The following is a 21,072-nucleotide window of genomic DNA, read 5'->3' as shown; positions in this document are numbered from 1 at the left end:
CGTCAATACCACACAAGAGGGGGGGTGATTTGTGTGGTACCCAATTTTTGCTCTAGAAGAACCTGGTTCTTCTAGGTGTACTTACTACTACTGTTTGCGGAATTAAAAGTGCATAAAATAAAGAACTCAGAGATTTTTACGTGGAAAACACCTAGCTCAAAAGGTGAAAAAACCATGACCTACTACTCAGTAGGATTTTCCCAAACTTCCACTAAAATCACTGAGCCAAAAACAGCATTTACAAAACTCTTGTAAACCTAAGGATTAAGCTCTAATCCTAGTGTGGCACACAGCCTCAACTGCCGCGACACTTTCAAGTTAACTCTAACTTGAATACTCAAAGTACCTAATACAATTGCTTCTATGAAAGCTGGAAAGGTACAACTTTAAACCACCTACTTCAATTGAACTAGAATAAGAATAAACACAATAGAATTGGTTCTTCTATCTTGTCCAAGTAGCTTCAGGAATGCACACTTGAATCTCACATAAATTGCTTGCAATATTGCCTCGCTCTTTTGCTCTCAAATTAGTTTTACTTCTGCGTTTGTGCAACCCATGTAAAAGAGAACAATCATTGTTATTTAGTGAGTTAGTAATCAGAGTTTGATTGAGACTCAATTGCTGATCCTTTGTCGAATTTTAGTCCTACAACAATACAAACTCCAACCCTTATCCTTGATCCGGATTAAGTTCTCTTCACATTATGAGACTGCATCTCCTTTCCTTTATGCAACCTTTTCGATCAATTCAGAAGATATTGCTGCTTGATCCTTGAGATTTATCTTCTTCACGTGCATCTCACATGTATAAGTAGATAACCACTGTGTCTCACATGATGAACCTGATCCATGACTGAGTTCATTTGTTCATTTGTCAATCTTCAAAACTTCATCTGAACTTGGGCCAACAAATTCCCCCTTTTTGATGATGACAAACTCTGTGCTTTTACTGATCAGAGAACCTATGGAACTCAGCTTAATTAACAACACTTTAACTTAGAAATCTTAACTTAACATTAAGGACCAGATTTTAATCAAGTTATAAATATCACTTTAGTTCAGAATACAAAATATCACTTTAGTTCAGAATACAAATTCGGAATACAAAGTAAAGCACAATATCTCTTCCCCCTTTTGGCATCATCGAAAAGTTGCATATATTGTGAACCAAGATATTAATAATTACTCATGGCCACTGGGGCAACTGCAAGTGAAAACATGGTTTAATTAATCAACAACCAGCAAACAAAATGAACTATTAAGATCAGAATATGCAATAGAATAAGAGAAATAGAAAATTGTCATTGATTAGAGATGCCTCCATACACAGACCACAAAAATAAAGAAAAAAAAACTTCCAACCATGAGCAAAAAGCAAAAAAAATCCCTAACTAGGTCACTGGGGGTTCTAGACTGGTTCAAAGACAGGGACTGGACATCCTAGGGCTTGGAGGAACTAGAGGGTTGGGTTTGGAGAAGGTTGAGCATATTCTGAAGCATTCCATCACTCTTTTCCTTTTCCTTTGCTAGCTCAGATTTAAGGCCATTTCTCTCATTTTCCAGTTCAGCAATACGGGCCAGGAGCATAGCAATTTCAGCATCTTTTGTTCCACATTCTTGAACCAAGGCCCTAACCTTGCTATTCGCAGGAGTCTTCAGAGATGAACCAGGTTCAACTGGGGTAGCATTCACTGGATAGTCACAAGCCATAAGAGTCTTGACACCAAAGTGCTCCTTGCTTGATGCCATTTCCCACTTCTTCAAAGGCACATTTAGCCTTTCCAGAATAGTAGTCAATAGGAACCCATATGGTGTGGCATGAGCTTTGGAGCCATTGATGACTCTATCCAGTAGTTTGACAATAAAAGCAGGCCAGTTTATCTGCATTCCTCTCACAAGGCACTCCATGAGGACCAAGTCCATGTAATTGGCAGTGTGCCTTCTCTCCTGCCTTGGCAGCAAGCATTTGTTCACAAACTCAAATAGCACCTTGTGCTCAGCCCTCATCTCACTCTTCTGAACAAACTTGGCTTCAGGCACATCTTCAGCAGTTGCAGAATCACAAAAGTTTCTGGTGATTTGGAGTGCAGTAGGAAGAGAATCCAGACAAGGCCACCTTTGCCTAGTGTAATCATCATATCCCACACTGGGAATGTCTAGAATCTCACCAAATTTAGGCGCATCAAACTGCACCTTTACTCCTTTCACCATGCTGGTGACAACCCCATTCTTGACAGTGGCATTGGCCATGAACTCAATCAGCTCCTTCCCGGCCAGTTTCCCATCGAATTGAAGGACCATGTCCTTCCATCCTTGGGCAGTTAGGGCATCCACCAATCTTATCATACCTGGCTCCTCCAGGTCTTTCAACAACCTGCCTTTCAAGATCTTTCTCCTGCCAAAAATGGAAAATCTATCCTGTTCTTTCTCAGACTCCTCCTCTTCTTCTTCTCCACTTCATTCTTCTTCTTCAATAATTTTCTTTTGTTTTCCCTTCACAGCAGATCTAGTTCTTTTAGCCAACGAGGGCTCAGCAGATGCAGGTACAGAGGATGACTTCTTGGTCGAAGTCTTGGAACTCTTTGGTTTGGGTGTTGGAACCTTTTCAGTTGTTCCTCTTTCTTGATGTTCTTCTTCTTCTTCTACAACCTCAACACTCTCCACAACTTTTGCCTTTCCTTTTTCCCTCTTTTTCTTCCTGCTTTCTTCCAGTGCTTTCTGCAACTCTTCCTCACTTTGTTTAACCCTGCTTCTAGTTGCTCTTCCCTTTGAAGGGACAGTAGACTTAGGAGATGACACTTTGCTTTTCTTTGCTGGCTTGGAAGCAGTTGGAGCTTTTAGGGAAGAAGCCTTGCGCTTCTTTGGATCATAGCTGACCCCAACCTTCTTCAAGATGTCATCCAGGGTTTCTTCAACAAATGAACTAGGTTCATCTTGTTGTTCACTCAAATGAACAAGACCTTTAGCAGCCTCACCGGACCCACTTCCCCCTGACTTGGTGCCACTTTCCTCTACCCCTCCACAGATTGCAAGCATTTTGTCTTTCCTTTTCTTTCCCCTTCTACTAGACTCAGCCCCCTTCACATCTTTCACAGACCCAACCAACACAAACCTATTTTCCACCGTTTCTACCACATCAGAAAACACAAAACAGGTATTTACCTCACCAGGGGTTTCTTGATTTTTGTTAGTGTCAGAAGACCCACGTTCTTCTCCTTCGCTTGCAGAGATAAATGTTTTAGACTCAGAACTTGAGTCAGATTCTTTAGCAGGGCTCTCTTTCTTCTGGCTAGCTCTCAACTTTTCATTTAGGTTTGTTCTCAGAGAACCAGTAGCTACAGTTTTTCTTGCCAATATTTTCTGCCGGCGAAACCTAGGTTTGGGGTTTTCACTAGGGGGTGTAGTTGAGGATGTGTTTGAGGGAGACACTGGTGGGGGAATTCCAGGGTTATCTTGAGGGTTTGTCATGGTGAACGATTTCTAGAGAATTTTTGGAATTTTGGAGAGAAAGAGGATGATCAGAACTTGGGAGAGATTAATGACGGTTATGGACTAAAAGGGAGTATGTGGAGTGTATTTAAAGAGGGTTATGATTAAGTGCAGTAAAGGCAGCCTTTTTGCAGTAGTCAATCAGGAGTCTAATCACTTTAGAACTCCGGTCCCTTAGTGATTAATAGGCGACGCTAGTTTTTAGGCAAGAATCCCGTTTTCCTTAGAATTCTAGGAGAAAGAAACTGGTTCAATGCTCAACGGATATAATTTTTGGGAGTTTGGTGACAATAGGACTTCTGCTCATGATTGGAAAATTAATCTTTCTAATTGTGCAAAGTATAGAAACATACCTGAACTTTCTCATGAGCGTATACTGATGAACCAGGTTCTTCAAGTAGAACTTCTCTTGATTATGCCTCAAATGTCAGAATAAAAAAAAACTTTGTAAGGGATCAGTGAATTAATATAAACACATGTCACAGGAGTATACTGATTAGAGTATGAGACTGAGTAAGAATTAGTCTAGATATTTACATAAAGTCAGAACTTCTAACCAAAAAAAAAAAATTTCATTCATTTTTTTTTCATTGCATTCTGAACTGGTTCTTTTAGGTGATCTTAATCATCCCTAATTCCAACCTGTTCCTCTCAAAGTTTTCCCTATTCAGTGCTTTAGTGAAGATGTCAGCTATTTGTTTATCAGTAGCACAGAATTCTATTGAGATTAATCCTTTCTCATAGTTATCTCTTAAGAAGTGGTGTCTAACATTTATGTGCTTGGTCCTTTTATGATGAACAATGTTCTTTGTCATACTTATAGCACTAGTGTTATCACAAAATATTGGTATACATCCCACTTCAATTCCAAAATCTACCAACTGTTGTTTGATCCATAGCAATTGAGCACAACAAGAAGCTGCAGCCACATATTCAGCTTCAGCAGTGGATAAGGCCACTGAATTTTGCTTTTTGGTAGCCCATGAAACAAGACATGAACCAAGGAAGTGTGCCATACCAGAGGTGCTTTTTCTATCCACTAGGAAACCTGCATAATCAGCATCAGCATATCCTACTAGATTGAAATTACTACCTTTAGGGTACCAAAGACACAAATCAGTAGTGCCTCTGAGATATCTCAATATTCTCTTGACAGCAGTCAAGTGAGACTCTTTTGGATTTGCCTGAAAATGAGCACAAAGTCCTACACTGAAAACAATGTCAGGTCTGCTGGAAGTAAGATACAAGAGTGAACCAATCATACCCCTATACAACTTCTGATCAACTGATGAACCAGGTTCATCACCATCTAATTTAGTGGCAGTTGCGATAGGTGTATCTATTTCTTTAGAATCCTCCATTTTAAACTTTTTGATTAGTTCTTTTGTATAATTCTGCTGATGAATCATGGTTCCATTTTGACTTTGTTTGATCTTCAACCCTAGGAAGAAGTTAATCTCACCCATCATGCTCATTTCAAACTCACTCCCCATTAATTTTGCAAAGTCCTTACTTAACTTATCAGTGGTGGCCCCAAAGATTATGTCATCAACATAGATTTGCACAACAAGGAGATCCTTACCTTTTTCCCTTAAGAATAAGGTACTATCAATTTTACCTCTTTTGTAACCATGCTCCAGTAGGAATTTTGATAGCCGTTCATACCAAGCTCTTGGGGCCTGCTTGAGCCCATATAGAGCTTTGTCTAACTTGTACACATGCTCAGGACATTCCTTGCTTTCAAATCCTGGAGGTTGTTTCACAAACACTTCTTCCTTTAGGTAGCCATTAAGGAAGGCACTTTTGACATCCATATGATGAAGAGTGAATTCCATGTGTGTTGCAAAGGCTATGAGGAGTCTAATTGCCTCTAGTCTTGCAACTGGAGCAAAAGTCTCATCATATTCTATGCCCTCCTCCTGGCTGTAACCTTGGACCATCAATCTTGCCTTATTCCTTGTAACTGTTCCATCTTCATCAAGTTTGTTCTGAAGACCCATTTTGTACCAATGACTGATCTGTCCTTGGGTCTTGGTACTAGGTGCCAAACTTGACTCCTTTCAAATTGGTTAAGCTCATCCTGCATTGCATTCACCCAATCTGCATCCTGCAAAGCCTCAACAACATTTTTAGGTTCAATGACAGATAGAAAAGCATCAAAAGCACACAGATTCTTTAATTGTGATCTGGTTTTAACTCCAGATGTTGGATCAGTGAGAATGTTCTCAATAGGATGAGAACTTTGATACTTGTGAGGTTTCACAACAAACTGGCTTCTGCTAGATTTTCTGCCATTTGCTGAGGAATCGGATCATGAACAGGTTCCTTCAAGAAGTTTATCTCAATTCCTCTTTGATTTCTTCCCCCTGTCAGGTTGCGCTGTATGGAAGAACTTGTTCCATCACCTGTTCCTTCTGTTGGTGCCACTTTAACCTGAGTTGATGCTTCAGTCAAGTCTTTTACCAATCCAATGGCTTCATTTTCATGTTCCTGTCTCTCAGAAAGAATGTTAGTTTCATCAAATACTATATGCACACTTTCTTCAACACACAAAGTTCTTTTATTAAACACTTTATATGCTTTGCTATGTGAAGAATATCCCAAGAACACTCCCTCATCACTTCTGGGATCAAACTTACCTAGGGAGTCTTTTCCATTATTGTGCACATAGCACTTGCAACCAAATGCCCTAAGATGGGATATGTTTGGTTTTCTCCCTTTAAGTAACTCATAGGGAGTTTTCTCAACAAGAGGTCTAGTCATGCATCTATTTATTATGTAACATGCAGTGTTTACAGCCTCTGCCCAGAAGCTGTGAGGCAATTTACTAGAGAGTAGCATGGTTCTAGCCATATCCTCAAGAGTTCTATTCTTTTTTTCAACTACTCCATTTTGCCGAGGGGTCCTAGGGGCAGAGAAATTATGATCTATACCATTTTCATCACATAATTCAACAAACTTTGAGTTTTCAAATTCAGTTCCATGATCAGACTTAATGGAGGCAAGTTGATTTCCTAGTTGTTTCTGAGTTTTTCTAACAAATGCAGAAAACATGTCAAATGCTTCATCATTGGAGGAAAGAAATAAAACTTAGGTAAATCTAGAATAATCATCAACTAGCACCATTACATATCTCTTTCCACCTCTGCTCATGGTTCTCATTGGACCACATAGATCCATATGGACCAGGTCCAGCGACTTGGTTGTACTTACCATTTTCTTGCTTTTGAAGGATGACCTTACCTGCTTCCCCCTTGCATGTGCCTCACAAACTTTGTCTTCCTTGAACTTGATATTAGGTAACCCTATCACCAAGTCTTTAGAGACTAATTTGTTAAGCTGATTTAGACTTGCATGACCAAGTCTTTTGTGCCACAGGAGGGGATCATTAACCAACACACATAAACAAGTGAGTTCATTTTCTGAAAAAGTGGACAAATCTACAATGTAAATATTGTTAACTCTTTTTCCCTGCAAAACAATCTTGTCAGTGTTAAGGTTAATCACAAAGCATTTGGTGGAGGTAAAAGCCACAAGGTTACCTCAGTCACACAGTTGTGACACACTTATTAGGCTATATTTCAAGCCATCTATCAGGTAGACATTCTCTATGGAATGAGAATCTGTTTTGCCTACCTTTCCAACCCCAATGATCTCACCTTTCTTTCCATTACCAAAAGGAGACATTACCTCCTTTTAAGTTTTCAAGTGAAAGGAACTGGTCCTTGTCTCCAGTCATATGTTTTGAGCAGCCACTATCCATATACCATATTTAGCTCCTCCCTTTCACTTGGACCTGCAAAAGGAAATCAGGGGTTAGTCTTAGGAATCCAAACTAGTTTGGGTCCCTTTCTATAAGCAAAAGGGTGAATCAAATACCTTCTTGCCCATCCGGGCAGCTTATTTTTTTCTTGAACAAAAGCTTTGTTCTTTTGACTGGCTTGTTCTTTTGCCTTACATTCATATTTGTAATGGCCAGTCTTACCACAGTGTGTGCAGATTTTATTTTCAGGAAGTGTGAGGTACTTGCTTTTAGGATCCCATTTTGGAGCTTGAGTCCCATAGCCAAGTCCTCTTTTGTTGCTATTGTGATGCTCTTGCAGCCAGGAGAGTGCATCAGAAGCCTTGTTCCACTTGCAAGTTCTGTCTAGTTCATGTTTCACCTTTCCTAGATCTTCCTTTAAGCCTTTGATGAATTCATCTTTCTTATACAATTCATCTTTCATTTTTCCCAAATTTTCTTCTAGAGTGAGATATGTGTGATCAGCTTTCTTCTTTCCTGTTCCTAATTTCAGTTTTAGGTTTTCAGACCTAAGTTCTAGGACACTGTTGTCAAGTTCAAGAACCTGGTTCTTCAACTCAACATTTTTGTTATCACTCTCATTTGCCCTAGACTCTAGACTTTTGCATTTTGCTTTTAGGATCACACATTCCCTAGACAGAACTTCCTTCTCATTGTTAATTATTTCAGATTCATCAAAGAAATCTAGTAATAGCTCAGCCAACTTTTCTTTAGACAAGAATTTAATCTTGTCTTTAAGATGAAGAATACTTACCTCTTGTTCATCATCTGATTCTCCAATGTCCATCAGTGCTTGCTCTTCTTCAGCTTCATCTTCTGAGTCTTCATCTGAGGTTTCTCCCCAAGCAGCAACCATAGCCTTGGTTGAACCTTTGTTTCTTTTTGGTTGAACATGTTCCTTCTTCATGTTCCTTCGTTCAGTTCTTTATTTCTTCCATTCAATTTCCTATTGAGGGCAGTTTTTGATCATGTGATCAGTCTTACCACATTTTTAGCAACCCTCATTGGTCTGTTTCTCAGGAGCTCTTGTCTTGTTGAAGGTTGTACCTCTTGAAGAACCCTTTCCTCTCATCAGGTACTTTTTAAAATCTCTAGTGATCATAGCCATCTCATCATCTTCCAGATCTGAACCTTCAGCAATTCTGAGAGCTAAGCTTCTCTCCTTCTTGGGTGTATCCATCTTCATGGTTTGCTTTCTCATTTCATAAGCAGTCAGATTTCCAATCAGTTCATCCAGTCTGAGAGTAGCAATATTCTTGGATTCCTGAATAGCAGTGATTTTGCTTTCCCATGTGACTGGTAGAACCCTTGTCAGAATTTTCTCAACCTTGTCTTCTTCAAGAATAACCCTTCCAAGAGACTTAAGTTCATTTGTCAGTGTAGTGAACCTAGTATACAATCTTGGATAGTTTCTCCTTCTTTCATAGTAAAATTCTCATATTGAGAATACATCAATGTTCCTCTTGATCTTTTCACTTGAGGTGTTCCTTCATGGGCCACTTGCAAAGTGTCCCATATCTCCTTAGCAGTAGTACAACTTTGGATCCTACTGTACTCATCTGGACCTAGTCCACACACCAGCCATTTCTTGGCCTTAGCATTTTTCTCCCACTTTCTCAGATCTTCAGCAGTACAGTCAGCCCTTGTCTTTGGCACATAAGTTCATAGTCTTCCCCTATGATGTGATCTCTCATCCTGTTCTTCCACCAAGAATAGTACTGTCCATTGAAAAGTGGAGGTCTGGCAGTGGATTGCCCTTCCCAGTTCCCAGGTGGTGCACTCATGTTGATCTTTTCCTAAGGTGTTAGCCTCTTCAAGGATAACCTGCTCTGATACCAATTGATGTTCTTAACGTCAATACCACACAAGAGGGGGGGTGATTTATGTGGTACCCAATTTTTGCACTAGAAGAACCTGGTTCTTCTAGGTGTACTTACTACTACTATTTGCAGAATTAAAAGTGCATAAAATAAAGAACTCAGAGATTTTTACGTGGAAAACACCTGGCTTAAAAGGTGAAAAAATCATGACCTACTACTCAGTAGAATTTTCCCAAACTTCCACTAAAAGCACTGAGCCAAAACAGCATTTACAAAACTCTTGTAAACCTAAGGATTAAACTCTAATCCAGTGTGGCACACAGCCTCAACTGCTGCGACACTTTCAAGTTAACTCTAACTTGAATACTCAAAGTACCTAATACAATTGCTTCTATGAAAGCTGGAAAGGTACAACTTTAAACCACCTACTACAGTTGAACTAGAATAAGAACAAACACAATGGAATTGGTTCTTCTATCTTGTCCAAGTAGCTTCAGGAATGCACACTTGAATCTCACATAAATTGCTTGCAAAATTGCCTAGCTCTTTTGCTCTCAATTTAGTTTTAACTTCTGCGTATGTGCAACACCTGTAAAAGAGAACAATCATAGTTATTTAAAGAGTTAGTAATCAGAGTTTGATTGAGACTCAATTGCTGATCCTTCATTGAATTCGAGTCCTAGAACAATACAAACTTCAACCATTATTCTTGATCCGGATTTAGTTCTCTTCACATAAGGAGACTTCATCTCCTTATCCTTTATGCAACCTTTTCGATCAGTTTAGAAGATATTGTTGATGATCCTTGAGACTTATCTTCTTCACGTGCATCTCACATGTATAAGTAGATAACCACTGTGTCTCTCATGATGAACCTGGTCCATGACTGAGTTCATTTGTCAATCTTCAAAACTTCATTTGAACTTGGGTCAACAAGATCTAAATTGGCTGTTTTATTTATGTCTTAATATGACGTATAGTCTCGAGTTATGGGTGTGTTGAAGGATTAAGTGATTGCGTAAAAGTTATGACTGTGGAAGCGTGCAGAGAGATGTCAGTTTGAGGCAAAGCAGGTGGGTTATCTCCCGCGGGGTGTCCTGAGGTTTGTGTGATCCCTATGTTGTTTTGTAGCGAGTTCTCTTTTACCAGTAAATTATATGGGTTGCAATTTGAGTTTGAATCGCTTATGAGAGTTGGCTTGACTGTTATAAGGGTGAATGCGAGATTTGCAGATGATTTGAGATATTAGATGGTTTGTGTTACATGAGCTTATGAAGGATTTAGTTAAATCTCACCGCAATATTATGGCAGTAACAAAGTATGGGCATTGTGAGTTATTGTGTGTTTTAATCTATGGCTTTGATCCAAGTGGGGGAGTCTGTTATTGATAAGTTGATTGCACGGTTATGTGTTATATTGGTTTCGGTTTGAGGTATACTTGTGAATAAGTTATGATTTGCAGTGGTTGAGATCGAGGATGAATTGAGTAAAGGAATTTCTGAATACGGTTGTAATATGCTTTATGGGTATATGGGAAACATTGAATGATTGAGTTGTTATTCGTAAGGATGTAGTGTGCATGGAGTAGGGATTCACTCGGTTGCTTAGAAATATGGATTACTTCTTAGGGTGTTGGTGTGCAAATGGGGCACAGGTCGTTCAGTCTGTTTGATCAGTTTAATTGATATTTGAGTAGAGTGGATGACTCTCGAGAATGGTTCTAATGATTCAAGATTTATATGTAGCAATTAGGAATCTTCAGGATGTAAATATGGCTAGAAACTGAGATTTACATTGGACTGTGTTGAGACTTGTGGCATTTATATATCCATATGGATTCTACATTTCAGTATTAGGAAATTGAAAGAACATCTTGAAATTCGCAGGAGGTCTCTTCGGAGTGAGTATCTCGATTGTGGTATTTTTGGGGTGCTTAAGAGAGCGTTCAACGGCTTATGGGCTTTAAGGCATGTGGTTTATGTTAGGACCGATTGTGGTGAGTTTTGGTTAAGGGTCTTGGTGTTTTGGCAAGGAAGAGTGTCAACTTGAAGGTAATTAGAAAGAAACTCGGAGAAATAGGACAACTTAGCAGTAGGTTGGATCAGCAAAGTAATGGATATAATCGGTTCTTTGGGTACTTACGATGTGGCTAATCTGTACAGGTGTTTCGTGGCAGTGCTTTTGGGTTTTTGGTGACCTCTGTGGCTGGTCGAGTTAGAGAGATTTAGTTCCGATGGCTTGATTATGTGCAAATGGGTTTCAAAGAGTTCTCAATGGTTTCTACCACAATTCGAGGAGTATATGTCCTACTAGCGTAAGGAACATATGATGTATAATAATTTTCTCCCGATGAAATCAAATGGAAAGTTCTTGGCTAATTGAGTATGTAGCTGCTGGTGACTCGGAGTGGATTATGAAGTTCTCATATTTTTCATATGATGGCATGGTATATGCGGTGTGTTGTGTGGAATTGAGATTTGCATGAGTGAGGTCACGGTTTAGTTTTCAAGGGGAGGTCATAAAATTCTTAGGCAGCATGGACGGTTTCAGATGACTAGGTAAATGATATTACTGTTTGGTATGGCTTGATGAGAGTATACATTTCAGAAGGGGAAATGTGTTGTGATTTATGGATACTCATTGGTATTGTGGCACTCTCCTAGTTGATCGACTACTGATATTCAAATTTTGCTTTGTGGCACGGAAGAATTATGTAAGTATTCCTCGTGGGATGATCATGTATGGGAGATGTGTTAGACATTCGGGCGGTGGAGTTGGGATCAGATATGGTGATTCGTGTGTTCTATGGATTTGGAGACTAGAAAGTTTCAGAAGCATATTGTTTCGTGGTTGTTGACTGTGAAGATGTGGCCAAAGCTAGCCTGATGATAGTATGTGTTATGAATCAGTCATTGTAGACTTTTGGAGGGATTATTTATCTATTTTTGGATGATCAGAGTTGATTTGGGGCCCATTGGTAGGCCCAATTAGGATGTGTATTCTACACAGGGTCGGATTGGTAGATTCCCTAGTGCTGCTGTTGAGGGATGTGCCATTCGGTTATTGTTGAGCTTATTCGTGTTCTAAAATGATCTGAGTTACTCTTCTATGCTACAAAGGGTTGCGATTTGTGGGTTATATGCACGCACAGTGCGGTTCTATTTAGGCTTTATAGCGGAATTTGAGCGAGATGAGTATTTGGGTATTGCATGATCGAGTGCGCGTTGGCTATGTTCTTTCCGGATTGTGGTATTGTGTTATTTGCTCTCCGTGGTTATGGTAATGCACTTTGGGTACTTGATGTCGAATTTCGCGTGGTTATTGATTTTGAGCAGGGTGGCTCGAGGTATATAATATGGACCAGCATTTGGATGGGGTCACGCATTGTAGCGGAGTTATATTGAGGTATGATCCTTTGTGTTAGATTCTTGTATTTGGGTTCTGCGGTGTGTGATGGGTTCTTAGCATTGCATTGTGGTGGTACCCGTTAAGCTTGCGGGACGGTTCTCTTATTTGAGTCATTTTCCACGATTGAGTACATTTGGAATTATTGGTGCACGGATTGCACGGGTTGTGGCTTTAGATTTATTGATGTGGCATGTCTATAGAGTAAATGGTATTTGATAAGACGAGGTCGTTGGATCTAGGATGGGTGCTATCGGATTTGATTGTGGTATATTTGGGAGGATAAGATCGAAGGTCGGCTTAGAAATTGGCTATAGTTCTTGTCAAAGGAGAGGGAGCTCCATGACTTGTTGATCTGATGAATGGTTATGAGTTCTGCATGTTTCTTTCATCATCGGCAGTGTACGACGGTCTTAGAGTGTTTTGTTTGATATGATGTTTATTACCGTTATTGGGTTGTTTTGAGCAGCTATTGTCATTTGAAATTATCGCTATGAGTGTTTGAGTTATATGGTATTGATGTGATTACATCTTGGGTTATGATTACGGCTTGATACAGCTTGTTCAGCTTATACAGTGTGTGGATGCAAGATTCTGATCTTATAGAGATTTCAGATGCTAGAAATTGGTTCTAAGATTCCTGGGCTAGGTTGATTGAGAAATTTCAGTTATGTTGTGTTATTAGACCTATATGGGATGGGGTGACATGGGATCATCCCCGAGTATGTGCATGGTGAGGTTACACGGCGATTTGATCGCTTTGAGAACAACTCTTGGCACGTTCGAGGATGAACGTATGTTTAAGTGAGGGAGGATGTAACGACCCAACCAGTCGTTTTGAGCATTTGTACTTTGTTCGGTAGTGTACGGGCATGAGTAGCTCCATATGATGTATTATGACTTATGTGAATCGTTGGTTTTGGTTTTCAGGTTATTCGGAATTGATTTGAAAGAATGATTCTCAATTAGGAAGCTTTAAATTTGAAAGAGTTGACCAAGTTTGACTTTTGTCGTTGACCTTGAATTGGATTTTTGATGGTTCCGTTAGCTTTGTTGGGTGATTTTGGACTTAGGAGCGTGTTCGGATTGTGATGTGGAGGTCCATAGTAGAATTTGGCTTGAAATGGCAAAAGTTGAAATTTTGAAAAGTTTGACAGGGAGTGGACTTATTGATATCGGGGTCCAATTCCGACTCCGGAAGTTGGAGCAGGTCCATAATGTAAAATGTGACTTGTGTGCAAAATTTGAGGTCAATCGGACGTGATTTGATAGGTTTCGGCATCGGCTGTGGAAATTTGAAGTTTCAAAGTTCGTTGATTTCGAATTGAGGTGTCACTTGTCGTTTTGATGTTGTTATGTGTGTTTTGAGGCCTCAAGTAGGTTCGTGTTATGTTATGGGACTTGTTGGTATGTTTGGACGGGGTCCCGAGGGGCTTGGACGTGTTTCCGATTGATTTCGGATCATTTTCCTTCATGTTTCCACTGCTGTGTTCTGCTAGTTTCTGATGTCTCAATCCTTCATCGCGTTCCCGTGGGTGTCGCGAACGCGTAGTGTATTCTGATGGCAGCAGCAAATTGTTCTTCGCGATCGTGAAGTATGTCTCGCGTTCACGTAGATTTGGGGCAAGTCCTCTTTGCGTTCGCGTATGGAGGATCGTGTTCGCGTAGTTGAGGTTGGCAACTGGTAATTTGGAGTGTTCCTCTACGCGATCACATAAGGTTAGTCGCGTTCGCGAAGCTTTGGCAGCAGTGTTCATCGCGTTCTCGTGGGGTGTATCGCGAACGCGTAGAGTCTTTTGTGGCAGTGTGAGTTTTATTCATCGCGAACGCAATGAATTTCCCGCGTTCGCGAAAGAGGAAGCATGGGCAGATTATAAAGTACTCTATTTCGAGGGTTTCAACCATTTTTACATTATAGGAGCTATGGAGATCGGATTGAGGCGTTTCTTGAAGCAATTTCACCTTATGAATTGAGGTAAGTGTTCGCTATTCGGTTCTGGGCATACTTCATGATTCTATCTTCGATTTTAGCTTTTGGTTGATGAATTTTAAAGAGGAACTGGGGTTTTGGCCTAAAGTTTCATAATATGAATTTTTGAGTTTTGAACATCGAGTTAAAGTCGGAATTGAGTGAAACTAGTATGGTTGGACTCGTAATTCAATGGGTTGTCGGATTTTGTGAGTTTTGTCGGGTTCCGAGGCGCGGGCCCGGATGTGATTTTTGGCCGGTTTTGGGTTTTGATTAAGGATTCGATCTTTGTCATTTGGAATTGTTTCCTTGGGCTTTATTTGATGTATTTAAGTTGATTTTGGCTAGTTTTGAGCCGTTCGGAGGTCGCTACGCGCGTGATGGCATTTTTGAAGCATCGCTTGGCTTGCTCGGTATTGGAATTGGCTTGTTCGAGGTAAGTAACTCTTCTAAACTTAGTGCTTAGGGTATGAAACCTTGAATTACGTGCTATGTGATTGATGATGAGGTGACAGGCGCGTGGGCTTGCACCGTGTGAATAGTGACTCCATTATTTCTGCGGTACTGTGTAGTTAATTGAGGTATAGGGACTGGGGAGGAGGGACATCCTCCTCTCGAGTGTCTGCTACCGGTGGGGGTGATGTAGCAGTGGCTGGTGACAAAGGTATGGCTAGCGTGGAAAGAGATGAAGCTGATGATGTTTTGGGTTGAGAAGCAGCTGCAGCGAAGGTAGTGATGGTTGTTGGTTGCTTACCAACCGAAGATGGAAGAGGGCCGGTACTCAGCCTCATAGTACCGGGAGCAACAACTGGGACTAGATAGGGAGAATTGGCATTCTCCACCAAGTCAAACTCTCCCAGAGCGCTTGGGCGTCGTCCCCGGTTGGGGTTATAAGCTCTTCAGATTGAGCATTATGTTAAGATGATGAAGGTCGTTGTCTCCTTTGTAGGGAAGCCGCTTTATCACTGGCTTCCCCATCATCATCAATCACCATAGTGAATGCGGCTGGCTCGAGCGCGACTTTCTTCACCTTATTATTCTTGCCTTCGACCGAGGAAGAACGCCGCCTTTTTGGTTACTTGTTCTCCGGCCGGGAACTCCGTGATGAAGCGCTTGCACCGAAAGCAGATCTGATGGTGCCAGTTCGGGTGAAAGCCTCCTTCAGCAACCTCATAGCCTCCGCGGGATCAGCCAAAACATCCTCCTAAGGGATGGTAACAGAGCCCTATGGGTGACCTGAATTCAACGAAAAAAAAGAGGTTAACCAATTTTCTTATGCACAAAAATGAGATGAGGACAAAATTAGTTTCACAAGTCAACTTACCATGGTTTTTGGTATTCCACCCATATTTGGGAGCCAATTCTTTCTACTGGCGGGTCTCAGGCAGGGTAATGTCCAGAATCTTTTGAACGCACTGGTCCAAGCCTTCAATCCTTGGAGGTGTCCACCGAGTTGTTGAAATAATGAAAAGAGAAGGATCAGCAACGACATCAAACAACCTTTTTCAGAAGAAAAAAAATAGACTTTGAACTTACGTGTACGAGTCTAGGACTTAGGGAAAGATGGAGTTGTGGCCAGGATGATATCCCCGATGGCAACAACGACAAACATCTCCATCCATCCATGGTCGTTGTCATCATCCATGCTGGTGAGCAAAGCATGGTGGCCACGTTTCTAAAGTTTATTACTCCCCCACGAAAAATCTTGGGGGAGTAGAGATTCATCATGCGAGCCAAGGTGAGCTCCTCCTTCGTCTCTTGGCACAACCGCCTCAGACAGGCCACTGTTCGCAATACAAAAGGGCCCACCCATGCCAAGCAAACCTAGTATTTGTGGCACAGCTCAAAAATCACAGGGTCAATTCCCTCGCTCAATGAGAAGGCACCCAAAGTAAATGGGTGCGTATAAACCTACATGAAGCCCTTCTTAGAGAAGGTTACTCACTCCACCAATTCGGGAGCAATGATATTCAGATCATGGAAATCATAATCCTCCTTCACAGCAGGAATGCTGGAAGGCTGATGGAAGAAGGGTATATGCCAACAGCCCAAGTGCGAGAACTTGAAGAAGGAAACTTCTCTTCGAAGTCATTGGTTGTGTTGAGTCTTTTGAGAATGATGGTGCTCAACGTAGAGGGGTCATCATCATCGATGATTTCCTTGTCTTTGTTCTCCTTTGGGCCCTCACCAAAGAGAAAACCTGAGTTCTTGGAAAAAGAAGCTATGATCAACAGATAGTAATAAGAGTTCTTTGAAGAAGAAGATTAAGAAAAGAGTGAAAGCAGGAAAGAGTTGAATGCAAAGAAGTTGGGAGAGTTTGTAGAACTGTGAAGTGTAAAAGCAGAAGAATGAGGTGTATAAGTAAATGAATAGGCGGCTAAAATCGTGGCCATGATTACCTTGAGAACTGGCGAAAATATTGCTACGTCGCGGAGTAATATGTGTACGGAGTATTAAATGTGAAGAGACGTGCGTCTAATCAAGCGAAAAATTTTCAAAAGAGTTCAGAAAATTTTCCGCCAAAAAAGGAATCTTCACCAACTTCCCGATGACACAAAGATATGCCTCCAGAAAGCAGAGGACTATCTATATAGGGTAAAATCGATTCACATTAAATACTCAAGTGATAGATCACACATGGAACCGGAGACAGATGGAAGACGAAGCGAGTGGAAACCAAGACCGATGTCAACAACTTCGGTTGGCACGGGCAGACCCCGAAGGGAACATAGTTAACGAGGGCAAACAAATATTTGCTCGGATGACGTTCAATGAAGAATATTCCTTAATATTAAATACACATTCCGGTACAGAGAATTTTGCATTCATAGCCTACGGTTATATATTCATCAATGACCCTCATTATTGTCATTTAAGAAGGGTTTGATCCTAGGACCTTATTACATAGGTGTAGCTATAAATAGTGACTTCAACAGCCAATATAACACACAAATGTTTTGACAAATAATGTCACACATTATTCCTAATGCTTTATTCTCTGTTTTGCATTATTCTTATTGTTGCCTTCCTGCTTCCGAAACCATCCGAAACCAAGTTGTCTGTCATTTTATCTCGATTTCAAGGCTAAGTCTGGCGTTATTTAATTTATATATCATTTTGAATCAAATCGATCCGCTTGCCTATAAACCACGTTATAAATTCAACTGTATCGTTTTACGAATAAACGGTAAACATCTGGAGTAATACTTGTAAGGGAAAAGGAAATTGTATTCTAGTAGTTCTTGGTTGGGTGCTATGTATTCTTATTTCTTTTGCTTATAAAATCAGCTTTAGAAGTGTAAGCTCTATTAGACTTTAGAGGTTTCTTAACAATGTCGGGCACACACCCGTACATAACACCGACACATACCATCTAATATAGAAAATATATTATCATAGCCCTACACTACTAAAAATTCGGTAATTAGCGACCAAAAAAACCGATCAAAGGTCGGTTATGGCCAGTTATTGACCAAAATGCGACCAAATGCTTGGACAATATTTTCATGCTCGCTTTAATATACCGACCAAAATTGATCAAAAATTACCGACCAACGTTGGTCATTAAATTAAATTCAAAGAAAAAAATATTGCAAAAAAAAAAACCGATAAATTGATCGGTTTTTTTCGACCAAAGTTGATTAATATTTTAATTATATAATCAAAAAATTTACCGTCTAGAAATCGAATCGGAATATGTATTGTGACAGGATATTATTCTACCACTTGGTGCATTTTATTTTAAAATTTTTATTATCTTTTTTTTATTTATACTCTTTAACTATATTTTCGCACGAAAATAACCGACCAAACTTTGGTCGATTTTTTAAAATGTCCGACCGATTTTACCTATCAAAATTGGTTAATTTTTTAATATTAATTTTTATTTATTTTAATTAAAAGAACCGCAAAATAATTTTCCGTATTTTTGCGGCAAAGAAAGTAGGCCGGTTTCGTAAAAGAAGAAGGTTAAAAATTAAAATATTTTTAAAAACCGACCTAACTTAGGCATTTTTATAGTGCTAACAATGGATCAACCGCACGGATAAAATCGCACGGATTAAAAACGTAATTACGAGCTTCAATGCCTATTAGGTCTCATAGGTAATAATCTTTTTTAAATAACATCCGTCATGATCCAGCACTCCATTCTCAAATGGATGCTGATTGGTGGTGATTGCAACGGTCACCCTTGTATCATGATAAAGACAGTTTAAAACATGTATCGGTCTCCTTTGTCCGAGAACCACCACACCCCACCCCCAAAAAAAAAAAAAAAAAAAAAAACCCCACATGTATTGAAAAATGTGAGCACTTTGAGAATAGTTTGGAACAAGCTTGAGGCAACAAAAAATACACATTCCAGCCAAGGCCTGGATTGGGGCTGCACTATGCGAGTCCTTAATTATTAAATTATTACTAACATACTGACATATATATACACGCACATTTTATACCGGTGACGCCATACAGACCATGTAAAAAAACGAAGATACAACAAATACCATTATATGTAGTGTTAAACAACGGCTATGCTATTCTACATCAAACGGAACACAACGAGAACAGTTGGGCACAAAGAGTCGAACAGCTAGGCCCATCCCAACACCACCTTTAGCTATTGACAATCACCCCACCTGCAAATTATTCGGAAAAAATTAAGGAACTCAATTATATTCATCAAATAGGATAATGCAGCTATATATGTTAAGATTCAACAATTACCATTGGGATGGAGTACTTGACCAGTAATATAAGAGGACTCCGGGGTAGAGGCGAGAAAAACATAGGAGGGAGCCACTTCTATAGGCTGACCAGCCCTTCGCATTGGCACGTCTTTTCCAAAATTAGCACTCTCTTCTTCACTGAAGGAAGCTGGAATAAGCGGAGTCCAAACAGGGCCAGGAGCTACTGCATTAACACGTATACCTTTCTCAACAAGTTGAAGTGCAAGTCCTCTAGTGAATGACACAATTGCACCCTTGGTAGCTGTGTAGTCAAGCAGCTTTGGATTCCCTTTATATGCAACCACTGATGTCGAGTTTATTATGCTACTCCCTTCCTTCATATGCTTCAAAGAATGCCTGCATGGATTAACAATTAGTCGTAATAGTTTTAAGCAGCTTCATTGAAGACACTACTTTACTATCTGGATGACCTACGTACATGTTACTGACCTCAAATGTTGCACGTGCTAATTTTTCAATAAATAAAAAATAAATTAAAACAGATAAGAAAAACGGCCAACCTGGTGAGGAAAAAGTAAGAAAAGATGTTAGTCCTAAAGACTCTCTCAAGCCTCTCTTCATCAATCTCCTCAACGGAGGTAGTCTTGTGCTGCTCCGCTGCATTGTTAACCAGAATATCGATCCTCCCATAGGAATTCACAACTTCGTCAACTACCTTCTTGCAGTTATCGTCGAACCCTAAATCGGTAGCAACAGCCATAGGTTCCATTGCGTCAGCTGCTTTGGCTTTCCTTAGTATTTCAAGGGTGTCTTGTGCATCTTTTTCTTCTTGAGATTTCACATAAGTGAAGGCCACCGTTGCTCCTTCCAACGCAAAACAATGGCAGACTGCACGTCCAATGCCGGAATCACCTCCGGCCACCAGTGCTATCTTACCCTAAACAGACCACACAAAAGAATGCAAGACAATTTTTATATTAAAATGTATGTTCCAAAGAAGAAAGTATGTCGTATTATATTGATAGTATGGAGTACTCCATTATATTAAAACAAAAAAAAAAAATTAACAGCGGGACAAACTAACATTAGTTGATATGCAATTTTCAGTTGTACGTAGTATAAATACTCAAGACACAATTTTGCTTCTTATGGTTAGTTACTAAAATATGATCAATTATATATAGTAAGTTGGCACGGAAAATATTGAGAATAAATTAAATGGAAGATGATGGAAATTGCACTTGAAGCTTGTTGGCGGGCTTATACTCCATGCTAGAGTGCTGTGGGGTTGGCTCCATCACATGTTCTTTTCCAGGCTGAGTTTCCTGTTTCTGTGGTGGAAATTGCTGGCCACCGCTCGCCATTCTTCTACAAACAGCTATAGATCTTCTCTCTGTGGGGACAAATTAATGTTAGAAACAAAAAGGAGAGTGGTATGTTAAGCTCTTGCTGAAGACGTGGGACTAAATACTGAGGACTGGACTTTGTGTGCTGCTTACAAGGTGGTTGACGTGGCAGAAGGGAGGAGCACACGTGTCTTCATAGGCCCCATGCAGCGGGACACGTTGTATACTCGGCGTGGTAGTGTTTTGGAGTTCGTCATCTTGTCCTACTCATCCTCTCATCTCAATCTACAAGGTTACTCTTTTTCATTTTTGTTTTTATGAGTTTTTTGTGCGTATTAACTTTTTGTTCTTTTATTCTATAGTTTTTCCAGCAAAAAGCAACGCGGTCTTGCATTAATTTCTTAACACACATATATAAAAAGGGTGTCAAAGACACTGTAGCAATACAATAAAAAGTCACTTGATAATTTTAGGATAAAAAAATTATTCGAAGATTAATCAAAGTCAAAATATTACAAAGCCACTTGATAAATTTTATAATTATTCTTAAA

The 21,072-nt window shown here is 40.0% G+C and overlaps 1 protein-coding gene across 2 annotated transcripts; it reads right to left on the bottom strand.

Annotated features, from left to right (window-relative positions):
* LOC109231358 (glucose and ribitol dehydrogenase-like) lies at positions 18,811–20,621 on the bottom strand. 2 transcript variants are annotated; one of them, XM_019396997.1, is made up of 4 exons: positions 20,417–20,621; positions 19,736–20,112; positions 19,213–19,571; positions 18,811–19,124 (listed from the first exon to the last, which is right to left on the bottom strand). In XM_019396997.1, exons 1-4 carry the CDS (start codon positions 20,537–20,539, stop codon positions 19,102–19,104), a joined length of 882 nt encoding a protein of 293 aa, XP_019252542.1. In that variant the 5' UTR covers positions 20,540–20,621; the 3' UTR covers positions 18,811–19,101. The 2 variants fall into 2 exon arrangements, with proteins under 2 accessions (XP_019252542.1, XP_019252543.1); XM_019396998.1 differs by having other exon boundaries at positions 19,234–19,571.

This window comes from Nicotiana attenuata, chromosome 8 (assembly GCF_001879085.1).
Source record: "Nicotiana attenuata strain UT chromosome 8, NIATTr2, whole genome shotgun sequence".
Lineage (NCBI taxonomy): Eukaryota > Viridiplantae > Streptophyta > Magnoliopsida > Solanales > Solanaceae > Nicotiana > Nicotiana attenuata.
The sequence above is the reverse complement of the archived record's forward strand: the minus strand, read 5'-3'. Positions and strand labels throughout refer to the sequence as shown.